This window comes from Amphiura filiformis, chromosome 15 (assembly GCF_039555335.1).
Source record: "Amphiura filiformis chromosome 15, Afil_fr2py, whole genome shotgun sequence".
Classification (NCBI taxonomy): Eukaryota; Metazoa; Echinodermata; class Ophiuroidea; order Amphilepidida; family Amphiuridae; genus Amphiura; species Amphiura filiformis.
In genome coordinates this window covers 34,548,234-34,562,897 of record NC_092642.1, presented here as the reverse complement: position 1 = coordinate 34,562,897, position 14,664 = coordinate 34,548,234, and the positions used below count along the sequence as shown (strand labels likewise).

General features: G+C 36.4%; 1 protein-coding gene across 1 annotated transcript in view; it reads right to left on the bottom strand.

The window, feature by feature from the left end:
• Nucleotides 1-14,427, bottom strand: part of LOC140171559 (short transient receptor potential channel 4-like) — a 96,699-nt gene extending 82,272 nt beyond the window's left edge. The window contains exons 1-5 of the mRNA XM_072194832.1: nt 13,581-14,427; nt 12,494-12,612; nt 11,130-11,237; nt 5,758-5,936; nt 3,881-3,986 (exon numbers count right to left, since the gene is read on the bottom strand). Of these exons, the coding sequence (XP_072050933.1) occupies nt 3,881-3,986; nt 5,758-5,936; nt 11,130-11,237; nt 12,494-12,612; nt 13,581-13,764 (696 nt within the window). The 5' untranslated portion in view covers nt 13,765-14,427. The remainder of the gene's footprint in view (nt 1-3,880; nt 3,987-5,757; nt 5,937-11,129; nt 11,238-12,493; nt 12,613-13,580) is intronic.
• Between the last annotated feature and the right edge of the window lie 237 nt (nt 14,428-14,664).

Below are 14,664 nucleotides of genomic sequence, written 5' to 3'. Positions count from 1 at the left end.
GATGTTTGTACCAACCATGTCATATTCTATCCACTTAATATAATAGTTTAGTTTTTTTTGTCATTTAAAGGGATATACGTTTTCAGGACAAATATAATTCAGGATTTTTTTTTTATCTTCCCCACCTGTACAAAAATATTCACAATTTCATATTTTGTTCCCATTCCAGTATTTCAGGATAGTTTTTTTAAACGTACTTCACATCCTTGCATTTAGTTTTTATTTTGGTTCCTTAATCTGTAAATCAAATTAAAATTACACTCGAAAGCAGTATAAAAAAAAACTAGTTTGCGTCTTGTCTTCCTGTCAATCAAACTCCCCACTGCTTGTGATTGGTTAAGCATAGCGTAACTAGGGAAGGCGCCACCCTATTTACGCTATGCTGACCATCACTTGCCACAGGGAGTTTGATTTGATGAGGACGTCAGACGCAATCTTTTTTTCTTTTTATTTCTGCCTTCGAGTATAAAAATTCATAATTAAATATTTTGGACATACATAAATTTTACCTTTTTTTAGATTAGAGACTTCAATCCAAATTTCAATCTAATAAACCTTTCATATTTTGTAATCTTAGAGCAGGTATTACTTCAACCATCTGATTAAAACATTGAGGTTGGTAGAAATATTGTTATACCAGGCCCCTCCCAGGGGGGATATCAAATATTACATAAACTTAAAAGGGCATTTCGTGATCCACAACCTCATCCCCCCACTTTTCTCAAAAAAAGTTGAGACTTTTATACCACTGGAAACTTCTGGCTACATAATGTTTATGTTCCAAATATTTCTTGCATATTAATTTGTTTAGCAAAAATATCGTCAAATTCAAATTTCGTTCTGGTATACCAGAACGAAATTACAACAGTGGCCTATGGAGCAGTGTAAGAGGATGCTAGGATCACAAAATCCTCCTTTAAATACAATTTTATAATGATTTCAATAATGATTTAGATGGATAAAGATGAGCAGAATTGTATTTGATTGCAAATTTTTATCACAAGGGAGGGTTTTTCGCACACAATATTTCACATGTCTTTAAATGTTTATCTGTGAGAATTTTGCAACGATACAATCAACTTTTATACTATTTCATAAATTATTAACATGTCGATTAAAAAAATAATCATGATTAAAAAAATCATAATTTTTACAGAATCATGTCAATTAAAATAGGATATATATATTTATATCCATACAAGTACAAATACATGTAATGTTGATTTTGTCTAAAGTGTTCTTGTTCTGTTCACATTGGGATATTCCATTTAAAATCCACAATACCCCTGTGGAAGATTTTACTGAAGTCTGCCACAGAGGGAGTATCAATTTTTAATAGAATAAACAATTGGGTAACTTCCATTTGTAATACTCACTCCAGTTGTGGAAGATAGCCATAAAGCCATAATACAGAGGGAGTATGGGTTTCACAATGAATATCTAGGATCAATTACATTTGATAAACATACCCCCCCGGAAGATATTTCCAAAATCTTCCACAGGGGTAGTGTGGATTTCAACTGGAATAGCCCATTTAGCTCTTATTAGATGATGAAGAAAGGAGATGGCCTATTATATGATGATGACATACTTGATATGCTATCTACTGCTGATGAGGGTGTGGATGACATACTTGGTATACTATCTACTGCTGATGAGGGTGTGGATGACATACTTGGTATGCTATCTACTGCTGATGAGGGTGTGGATGACATACTTGGTATGCTATCTACTGCTGATGAGGGTGTGGATGACATACTTGGTATCAACGCTCTGCAGGGTCTATTGTTCTATTGTTTCCGATTAGAGCGCTGACATATTGGAAAATGTTGCCAATAAATATTCATGAGAGCGTACATTCAACGTCCATTTATCAAAATTGGGTGACTTGTGTTTGGCAGGTGTGAAATACATTTGACTGGGTGTTTTAATTACATAACGCATAAAGGTTTTGGCATCATTGAACGGCTGCCTAGTGTTGTTATATGCTTAGTTTCTATAATAATAATTTTCTTTATTCATCCCTTTCTTTTCCTTTCTCTGCACGTACTTATTCTTTCTTATGCCTACACTTTAGCAGTGGCGTAGATTTCTTTTTGACATGGGGGTGGGATTTGTTTTGTAGGCCTACCCGGTATAGTGAATCCATTACCTGTACCTTATGCGCGCGCGAAATATTTTACCATAGGCCTATTGAAACTAAACTGGTGAAATATGGGACAAAAGTGGAATAAATTCGCGCGAAGCACTGGTCAAATATGAGGTTGATTTCGACAGAAACCATACACAGGCGTCAACATGAGGGGGGGGGGGGGGGTAATTGTATGGACTATCCCCCCTCGGATCTATACGCCTACTTTAGGGACCTGTCACTCCATCGCTCTCCTTCTTCTCCCTCTCTCTCTCCTTCTCCCCCTCTACCTTTCTTTTTCTTTTTGTCTTTCTCCCCTCCCTACAATCCCGATCAACCACCCACTTCTCTTTTCACCCCTCGACCCTCCTTCACTACCTCAATTGCCCCTACTGGCTTTTAAAATGGATATTTGTGATATTAAGAAACCCATTTGACTTTATTGGACAGGCCTATAACCATCATAACAACATATAGGCCTACTGCGAAGAAGTTAATTATAGAAAGTGACACATATAGACCTATATACATAGCATGCAGCCATGGCACGGTGTTACGGGTAATCGATCAGCAAGGCGCCTAAATAAAGGTGGGTGGTAAATAATTGTACTTCGACGGTAAAGTGTAATTTTGTGTGCTGGCGAACACTCAGTTACACCCTTGGGTTGAATGAACACAATAGGTACCTCTCACTCAAGTGGGCGCTTTCACATGACATTCTTTTGATCACTTATTGACGATTGACCTGAACAAAAGGTACCTCTCGATGAATAGCTTGGCGGAAATTGAAATCGGCACAAAGTTACAATGCGTTATGTAATCTAATGCGCCTCCACGAATATGATAGCTCCGTGCTTGGTATGCTATCTACTACTGATGAGGATGTGGATGACATAAGCTATCTACTGCTGATGAGGATGTGGATGACATACTTGGTATGCTATCTACGGCTCATGGGTGTGGATGTAGCACATATTGCTATGCTATCCACTACTGATAAGGTTGTTGATGAGTGACACAAACCAAACATTTTCCTAAAGTGCAGTGTAGAGAACATGGCAGGTCTAGATAAAATCATGGTGATAGAACAAACCCGAGGCATATAAACCGGAGGGAAGGATTAACTTTATAATAGTCCCTCCAACAAAACTTTCAACTTAATAAATATAGATTATGTTTTTTTAATGAAGTTATATACTGGGCTAGTTCTGATTATGTTGCCAAATCTATTTCACCAAAGTAGGGGTGGTTTGATTATCAGAACGGTCAACTTAACTGCAGATCCGTAATATAACGCTTTTTCGATGGGAAATGAACTTTGCTGCTTGGATGATCTCACGATGAGGTTAGCATATATTCCGTATTGAAAAGCGTGTTCCGACGGATCTGCACTCGACCGGCCTCTTATACAATAACAAAATAATGATACCGTAAAAACTCGATAGTTAGCATATGTGCTTACTATCGAACGCTTTTAAAACATGCAAACATGAAGAGCCCCATCCACAAAAGTGTAAAGGGTTTTGAGAAAATCATAGATACACATAGGTCTCGGACATAGGTATGTACCAACAAGTAAACCTGCAAATGTGTGTCGCAACCCCATTAGCTCAGTTGGTAAAGCGCCAGACTTTGGTACAATTTCATGTTTTCAAAGTGCTTGATAGTAAGCACATACATATGCTAACTATCGAGTTTTTACGATATTCAAGGATCTGACATTTGTTACAAGATTATGAATCCTCTTACCTCTTCTGTGCTTCTACATTGACCCAGTATATCTCCTGCATACTGTCGAACTCTGTCTGCTAATTCGATGAATTGCGCACTGAATTCAGGCATCAAATTACTTAAACTGTCAACAAATAAAGAGAACATTGGTAAAACTTGTTAAAAAGGAATAGGGCCACCGACAGCTGGTCTATGCGCTGCAAGGTAAAAAAAAAATCATACAGAATTATAACTGTACGTATAAAAGCATCATTTTTGGAAAACGTGATTATTTTGGACCAAAGTAAAATGATACTGAGATGGGAGAACTTTGGTAGGGTAACAAAAAGATTTCACTATTCACATGTTTTTAAATTGTTCAAATCGACAAAATATCAAGTTTTGCGAAGAAATGTTGTGTAATTTTAGGGATGGGGTATTTTTTAAACCCTTTAGTAGGGCCCTACATGATTTCATGGTTTTCGTTTCAGTTTTGTGTTGTGGCATGGTGAGCTGAATATTTACAGCTCTTCTAAATTTTCTGAATATTTACAGCTCTAATTGTACTTTCCTCACATTAGAAACAGTGGCGGCACCAGAAGTTTCTTTTTGGGGGGGGGGGGCATGAGGTGGGGGAATCAACAAATTTTACACAAAATTGTCGCAAAAAGTGGACATTTTTGTAATTTTGGGGTGTTTGCCTTAAAACTGGGGGGGAACTAAAAAACTGCCCCCCCCCCCGTAGCGCCGCCACTGATTACAAAGTCTGATCTAAATGGATATTCGACTGTCATAACTTTGTTCATATGTGGCAGTAGCGAAGGGGATAGGGTAGAAACTTGGAGGCGGTCTGACGAAAATAGTCCAAAATGGTTTAAATGAAAGGTGTAAAATATTTTAGAATTTCGGCGGCCAACATCTCACGGGAGTAGGCAAGATATTTCTGCTGCTCCTTCCCCCTGGCTACGCCACTGAATTTAGGTACATAACTTTTGACATTACTAACATAAGGAAAACGTAAGAAGAAACATATATTTTCAATTTTAGGCTATGCATGAGTCAAGTTTTATGCCTCGTGGAATATGAAAAAGATTAAACCATTTTTGTAAAATATACCACGAAATGCGGCAAAAAACAGTTTCACAAACATCGCCGTTTCAATAAATGCTATCTACCGTAGATAGCAAGTTTCCACAAACGTCATGGTTTCAATAAATATGGAACGCATTATTCTCAATTACTAATAATTTTACTGTAAAATTAATATTTTACATAAAAATAGATCTATATATACTTTTGTTATTTCTTTATTATGCAGTCTCCGACAAAGCAAAATAAATGAATCAATTCAAATAAATACAAAAACCTTTTCAACATTAGGCTAATTAAAGTCGACTCACAGTTTCCCGTTACCCGACTCCGGTCTCGGATATTTGCCGAAGAAATAATTCATTATTTCCAAATATTTCATTATTTGACACTTTTGTCAAGTTTTAGAAAAATAAAATCAATTTGAAACTATTCCTCATCAAGAAACCCGTATTTTAAGCATATTTTTAATGGATATATGGGGGGGGGGTGTAGGTCCTATATAATGCACTCAACTAACATCATGACATCGTTCGTGGTTAGCGTTGCACTTCTGCTATCTTTTACCACATGCTGATTTGGGCACTACTAAAATAATTAAAAAAAGTCACCAACTCAATCTTGAAAAGAAAAATGTATCGGGAAATTGGGAATTGACTTTCATTAACCTTTTAAGGTTAAGAAGAAAAAACAAAACAAAACAAATAGAAAAACAAGACTTATTTTTCTGTTTGTTTTGTTTTGTGTTTTCTTGTTGTTGTTGTTTTGTTTGTTTTGATGTTGTTGTGCTTTGTTGCTGTTGTTGTTGTTTACATATCATTGCTTACTTTTGCAATATCCGACAAAGACCAAACGCCGTATCAATAGGATCCACAGACGCCAAGGAAATGTAAGCTTCGCTACATAAGGCTTTGTAAATATCAATAAGATCATGCGTTTCTTCAAGAGTATTTGTCGACTTGTTAGGGTCCGGTTCTGGGATGAATGCGCCCATTTTTATAAGTATCTGCGGAGGAAGAAATAGTAGATGATGATGATGATGATGATGATGATGATGATGATGATGATGATGATGATGATGATGATGATGATGATGATGATGATGATGATGATGATGATGATGATGATGATGATGATGATGATGATGATGACAATAATAATAATATTATTATAGTTAGTAATAGTATTGATATATAAACGTATTTAGGCGACGAAAAAAACATGTTTTATGGGCGAACGGTCCTTCAAGTATAAGGTTGGTCGGGCGGGCGGGCTGTTTTTTTTCTGGTGGCAAAAATTAGACTAAAATCTAAACAGTTTTTGCAAACATATTTTCTGAAAATGTTCAGCCAAAATTAAAACAATTTTGGCAAAAACGGCTGATTGCGAAATATCAAAACAAACTTATGCAAAACGCAAATTCTTGGTCGGTCTTTTGTTTCGTCGTGGAAAAAATTGGATAATCATGCTCCACCCTTACTTTTTAGATTCTTGAGCGCACTGGGCAACAATTCACAACTTCCGTCGGCAAAATTATAAAAGGCAAAGGGTACCTGCTTTCAGTAAAAACCTGGTCATTAAACTTTCTGCCTTGCTGTATTAAATTATGAATTCTTCTGAGAAATTCTGAATTACATAACTAATAGCCTACAGTGAAACCTTATCTTGGTTTCTAAAAAAGAAAAAAGGGTCATATTTTGTGGATAAAGATATTCAAAACTATGAATATCCAACAAAAAGATTATACCAATCATATCTGTCTTTTTGTTAAGTTCGGTGGCTATGAAAAGAGCCGTTCATTCTGTGGTTAGGAAACCTTTTTTCTGACTATGTTTTGACAAAAGAAAAACTCTGATTCGTTAATTACCAAACTTGATGAATTTGTTGCAAGGAATGTCCTTAGTTATGTTTTTCTTTATCGATACTAGTTTGGATACATGCATTCAAAACTTATATTTTATTGCTTTACAACTTTGGTTGCTCTGAGATGTGATTAGAGTGATTATTGATTATGCTTAGTTCTCCGAGTTGAGTGGATGAAGAAATTTTATTCTTTCCCCAGAGCAGCCAGCGCACATGAACGTTGAAAAAAATTCGTAATTGTGTATTTGTTATAAATATGCAGCTATGCTGCTTTCTATGATAATATAGGAGCTATGGACCAGATTCGAGATTCATTCAGGGCTTTGTCCCACCAGATAATATCACATCTATGACCTAATTCTCTGCATGTCAAGCACAATAAAACTCTATACCAGAAGCAATATACGGATAGAGGTTATCCGCGTGTTCTATAAGCTGCATATCCTATCAACGACTGCTATACCTTCTTTAGGAGTTTCAAAAGAAGTACCTGCATGTGCAACCATGACTGTTTCAAAATAGCCCACCAAAGTAATGCAGGTCATGCTTTGGATTGGTTTGAATGAGGAATACTACGGGAATCGGCGCCTTCTGTTAGAAGTCACGCATGAGTAAAGTGGATAACCTCTATTGTGTGCCAGACTCTTATTTCTCTACTCAAATCTCGACACTATCAACATTATTTCTGTAATGTGTTAGCAACGCGTATCCAAAATTCAAACAAAATCTCTTGATAGTAAGCTTTCCAATGCAGTGAATTCAAAACAGGACATGGTGCATGGTGCTTGATTATAGTAAAAACACTTGAAACAAATTCATTTGGCTCCGAATAAAACGACAAATCCTTAGACCTTTACCTTTAAGGGCTGGGGTATGAACGTTTGGACAGTATTTATTTTGGGACATTAGAGCACATCAGACATATCGAATTGCATTCTGAATACGAAGAATATCATTCTGATATCAAATAATTTTGATTTTTTGAAATTCGCAATTTAATACACATTTTATGGCAAATCATTAAAAATTGATATTTTTGATATTTAACAGTACTTGAAGTAAACTTTGTAAATCTGATGATTTATACTTAAAGTGTATGTAGGTGGGATGAAAAGCCGACGATCAATTGAAAATTTTGACCTTTCGTATTGAAGATATGGATTTTTTCCCCAAAACATCAAAAAAAAATTAGGTCTTTTGAGGAAAAAAATCCATCTATATAAATAAAAGGAAGTCGCTAAATCTTGTCCAGAAGCAGTCTCCGAGATGCTTTCACTTTCAGCGCTGATTTATTCGTACATTGATCGGGTACATATTGCCATTAAACCATCTGACGTTCATTTTTGCAAAACTATTCAGTCACTATGGAAATAACAAAAAAAATGTTCGGTTGCTAGGCCGTTGAGGTCAATAACCTTATGGGTCAGGTCATGACAGCAAACGCGTCAAATGCAAGTGGTGTCCAACACGCGCGGTAAGTGGCGAGTCACGCACCTGCGCGCATGGCGTAACTAGGGGGGGGGGGCAGCTGCCCCCGGACACAAAAAACTGGGAAGAAGTGCAAAAATGGGAAGGGAAAAGGGGAAGAGGATAGAAAAAGAGGAAAGAAAAAAGGGGAAGGAGAAGAGAAAAAGAGGGAAAAAGAGGGAAGAAGAGAAAGGGAAAGAAGAAAAGAAAAAGAGGGGAAGGCAGAAGAGAAAAGGGAAAGAAAGAGGGAAGAAGATCTATACTACTTTCATTGTGAAATTTTGTACTCTGAACACTATGCCAAAAACCATGAGCTTCAGGGGGCTCCGCCCCCTTGACCCCCGCCGGGGCTTTGCCTCTGGATCCCACCAGGGGCCCTAAGGCGGGCCCCTGGACCCCACCCGTTTATCACTTCGCGGCAAGCCGCTCGCGATGCGCACATAAATAATACAACTTTTGGTCAAAAATTGGGACATTTTTCAATCTTGCCCCCGGAAGGTCAGGTCTGGTTACGCCCCTGCCTGCGCGTACACGGCACCATGGTTTCACGCGCATTGCGGCGCATGGTATGGACGCATTTAATGTTGGCTTACCGCGCGTAGGCCTACGTATGTTTGTCTGGGTGTGTACGTGACTGACTGCTTCTATGAGACAGTGGCGGATCCAGGAATTTGGGAAGGGGGGGAGGGCACACTCCAGGGTGGCACACTCGGAAGTTTTTTGCCGCCACCTTTTTGAATGGCCACGTAGCACCACTGTGTCGCGCGCCGTGCAGCCGGCTGTGTCCCCTCAGAATTGGAAACTGGGTCAAAGCAAAGGCCTTGAAGCCATTTCGGGGGGATCATTGGGTGTAAGCTGATGAAAAGGGGGGGGGGATATTTGGTGACAGATTTGCAAAAAAAAATCCACTTTTCAGATGGAATGTTGAAATATAGCCAACAGAGTCGTTCAACTATTCAGTATAGCCCGAAAAGATTAAATGATAGAGGGTGGGTGAGCCCACTTTAGTGGAACTTGAAAGTCCACATTTTAGAAATTCTGGACCCCCGCAAATAAATCCTGGCTATAATGTAGGCCTAGCTATTAACACGGGCTCGCTTAAAATGTTTTGCTGCGACTTTTAAACATGTTGCTTACATGTTTTATACCATTATAACCCGAAATTGAAACGTTTTCTAGGAGCTAACATATGATTATCAAGCTAACATGGTCATTACTATACTGGATGAATAATCTACACCAAGACACCATGATTATCATCATCACCGTTTACCATGTTTACTAACCACTCCCGTGTACTAACCGCTCCCGTTTACTCAACTAGCGGGGACCCGCGCGAAGCGCGGGTCTCCCGCTAGTATCTTTAATACGAAAGGTCAAAATTTTCAATTGACCGTCGGCTTTTCCTCCCTGCTACATACACTTTAAGAATATATCATTAGATTTATATAATTTACTTCGAGGACTGTTATATATCAAAAATTTGAAAAATATCAACAATTTATAATTTGTCATAAAATTTGTATTATATTGTGATTTTCAAAAAATGAAAATTATTTGATATCAGAAAGACATGCTTCGTATTCAGAATGCAATTCGATAGGTCTGGGGTGCTCTCATGTCCCACAAAAAATACTGTCGAAACGCAATAAACGCTCATTTTAGATCCCTTAAGGGCTGGGGTATGAACGTTTGGACAGTATTTATTTTGGGACATTAGAGCATAGCAGACATATCGAATTGCATTCTGAATACGAAGAATGTCATTCTGATATCAAATAATTTTGATTTTTTGAAATTCGCAATTTAATACACATTTTATGGCAAATCATTAAAATTGATATTTTTGATATTTAACAGTACTTGAAGTAAACTTTATAAATCTGATGATTTATATTAAAGTGTATGTAGGTGAAATGAGATTGACGATCAATTGAAAATTTGACCTTTCATTGAAGATATGGATTTTTTCCCAAAACACCAAAAAAAAAATTAGGTCTTTTTGGGAAAAAAATCCATATCTTCAATATGAAAGGTCAAAATTTTCAATTGACCGTCGGCTTTTCCTCCTGCTACATACACTTTAAGAATATATCATTAGATTTATATAATTTACTTCGAGGACTGTTATATATCAAAAATTTGAAAAATATCAAATTTTTATAATTTGTCATAAAATTTGTATTATATTGTGATTTTCAAAAAATGAAAATTATTTGATATCAGAAAGACATGCTTCGTATTCAGAATGCAATTCGATAGGTCTGAGGTGCTCTCATGTCCCACAAAAATACTGTCGAAACGCAATAAACGCTCATTTTAGATCCCTTAAGGGCTCGGATTTTTTCTGGGACATCAGAGCACATCAGACATATTGATTTGCATTCTGAATAGCAGGGATGTCCTTCTGATATCAAATAATTTTGATTTTTTTTTTTAATTCGCGACATAATTCAAATTTAATGGCAAATTACCACAAATTAATATTTTTGATATTTAACATTCCTCGAAGTAAACTTTATAAATCTAATGATATGTACTTAAAGTGTATGTATGTGACCTAAAATTTTAGGTCGGGGGGGGGGGGGGTGAGTACATTCAATACGAAAGGTCAAACTTTTTAAATGAATCGGCTTTTCCTCCCAGCTACATACACTTGAAATTCATATTATTAGATTAGGCCTAATTAAGTTTACTTCAAGAACTGTTCAATATCAACAACAAAAATATCAAATTTTGATAATTTGCCATAAAAATTTATATCATATCACGAATATTCTACATTTGTTTACACTTTCGTTGGGATCACTGAATAGGTCTTTTAACTACAAAAACGAAACAGAAAAGGAAAAAACAACATATTAAATACCTCAACAATTTCAAAGTTATTGTTGTATGCAGCTAATATGATTGGTGTAAAACGTGGGTGTAAATCTCCATTGTCGCATCTACAGTTAAGGATTGTCTCTCTTAGTTCCTGAAAATAAATAAATAAATAAATAAATAAATAAATAAACAAATAAAAATAAATAAATAAATAAATAAACAAACAAACAAATAAAAATAAATAAATAAATAAATAAACCAACAAATAAAAATAAATAAATAAATAAATAAATAAATAAATAAATAAATAAATAAATAAATAAATAAATAAATAAATAAATAAATAAATAAATAAATAAATAAAAATAAATAAATAAATAAATAATACACTGTTGGTCAGAACTCAAGGATCATTTTAGTTTTGATTGTAGCGCATAGCACAATGGGAAGCCGCTCATGTAAAAAAACTAATTATTTTGTCCTTGTTTATACAATGAGATAACCCTGAAATATCATAACTATACGCCCATTAAGGCAACCCTGTCAATGTAAATCAGTCAAAATGGGTAAAATGGGCATTTTTAGATTATTTAATTATAAAATAATGTGCAATTTAAGCTTTAATTTGGTTTTTTACTTGATTCAATTTGATCGTTTGGTTCCAAATCTGTGGGCGTTCAAAGATAGATGACGCAAATGTTTGATCTTCTTCGTTTTTATATACAAACGCACACTGCAAAAACAGTGTCTACTCCCTATTCCAGAAAAATACAGCACTAATTTTTTGGGATTAAAAAAACTATCAAATGAAACATAGCTAAATCCTAATCCTTTAACTGGCAATAAAAGTCAAATGTTAATATTTGGTCAATTTTTGGAAATAAGGGCCAAAAACATGCATTTTTATGGTGCTTTTCGTATGCTGTGACAATCAAGCCCAAAGACTTGTACCAAGACTAATTTCAGTTTATACAGTTAATTTTTGGGAAAGACATTTTCATTCTGATAACCGATAATTTAATTAAAGACACACAAAAAAGTGAAAATTATAGCAAAATTTGGGCATATACTCAAGATTTTTAATGCTTAGACTTGTTTTTTGGCTCTTTTATCAAGAAATTAGTAAACTAGTGATTTTTTTCTTTTATTGCCAGTTACCGAAAATCGTTTAATGTCGTCAGTCAATGTCAAGCAATGTCAGGCAGTTGTGAAATGTCAGACGTTTTTGTACAATTTGGTCAACTTTGGGCACCACCCCCCGGTGACATGTAAAATAACGATAAAGCGAGGACAAGGGTATCACGTGCCTATAAAATAACGAAAGCGAGGTTAAGAAGGGCGTTATAATCGATGTTCACCCCATCAACGACAGGAAAGTGCCAATTATAGGAATGGTCTATACATTACTGGGTGTTTCCTGGCGTAGCTACAGATTTCTTCTACCGCATCCATAAAATCCGCATCCACGGCTCGTAGTAAGGCGTCCCCCAGCGGTACGTCGTATTTCAGCATCATTTGAACCATCACTTTGTATGAAAAGAAAACATTGGGCTATTCCATTTAAAATCCACAATACCCCTGTGGAAGATTTTGCTGAAGTCTGCCACAGAGGGAGTATCAATTTTTAATAGAATAGACAATTGGGTAACTTCTATTTGAAATACTCACTCCAGTTGTGAAATATATAGGTAAAGCCATAATACAGGGGGAGTATGGGTTTCACAATGATTATCTATGACCATGGAAGTACTAGATTACATTTTATAAACATGCCCCTATGGAAGATATTTCCAAAATCTTCCACAGGGGTAGTGTGGATTTCAAGTGGAATAGCCCATTATGAAAACAGGTATAAATGATTGTTTTCAGGGCAGCAACATGTATGAAAAATAAATTTAAATTTAATAAACACGAGTCGTCACATAACGACTTCCAGTGGAAAAAATAACTGACCATACAGATTTGAACCTGGGACCTACACTACAATCCCGGAAAAAATTATGTGTTCGAACTCTGATTCTAATTCCAATGTTCAAACAGTCACTGGAAACTTAGAATTGTAATAGTGTTGCAGACTGTTCTTCCTTGTGTGTGAAAGATGAGCCAAAATCCACTCTCTAAATAGTCTTCCACGTACTGACACTTAATCATGGTTTTCATGGAAGAAAGGCCCAACTCACATCATCATCATCATCATCATCATCATCATCAACATCATCATCAACATCGTCATCATCATCATCATCATCATCATCATCATCATCATCATAATTGACATCATCTTCATCTTCGCCTTCATCCTTGCCTTCATCTTCATCCTCGCCTTCATCTTCATATCTTAGTGCTTGCCATTTAGTCTTACAAAACATTATAGTAGTACAGCCAGGCTCTTACCTAGTTCCAGTAACTGTAACCATACTCTCTATCTAGGTCCGTAGATGTCATTATGTTTATGATAAAGACTGAAGTCTTGCTGGCAAGACTAGGCTCTTACCTACATATCCTTCTTGTATCGCAACCGTATATGCAGAGTTCCCAGTGGTATTTTGGTATTTAGATTCCTTAAGTCCATTTGTATGTCGTTCCTTCAGCATCATATCTACCAAAGCAAGATCACCTTTGACGATAGCATTCGCCAAGACATCACCAGGTTTGGAGTCGCTATCTGTATCTGCCATGTTGGGTCTTGGGTGCCAAAATTTATACTACAATATGATTTCTTCCATGATCTTACTATAAAAGGCACGGATGTGTCCTACGCGGGCAAGTTGTCCAAATAGAATCAGCTATGCCATGTGTGCAGCCTGATCATGTATCTTCAGCATATCAGATGGCGAAATACATTTGTCGTACTGGCTGTCATGTCAGTGTCCAAATGCATGCATGGTAGATGCCCATACTATGAACCTTAGCGAAAAATCGCAAGCATGGGTTTAGGCCTACCTCTAATATGCCTATATGTCCCAACGACAAATGAGGATCACTGTTCATGAAGTCGACTCAAAACGGGAAAACTTGTTACTGTAGAGATTCCAATTACACACAACACTGACTGTTCATGAAGTCGTCTCAAAACGGGAAAGCTTATTGCCGAGAAAGTCGTAGTGCAAAACTTGACCACTTCAGGTACTCAACTTCAAGTTGCTTGTCATCATGGTCATGGCCGGCGTCCTTAGCCCTACCCATTATCAATTGACACGCACTCACTCATATCATTAGTTTGGTCATTGACAACAACCAAAATCAAAAAATAAACGCTAGACTATCTCATAAAAACATCAGCAGCTTTATCTAAAACTTATACAATCCACTGCATTTGCAATCGATTTGTATCTTTATAATCGCTTCGTCTTCTTAGGTGATGGTACTTCCCGGTCCCTGTTTTCACGGTAGACCACTTAACAATGGTGACCCGTGTATATAGGGCGAACTGTTTCAGCTTGAATAACTTTTTAATTTGAGCACCAAATATTATGATGCCAAATGTTATGCATCACTTAACATAAAATGTCTAGCATTAAAGCCTGTCGAGGACAACTTTAAAAAAATCCAAAACGGCATTGTTCATGTCAAATCAT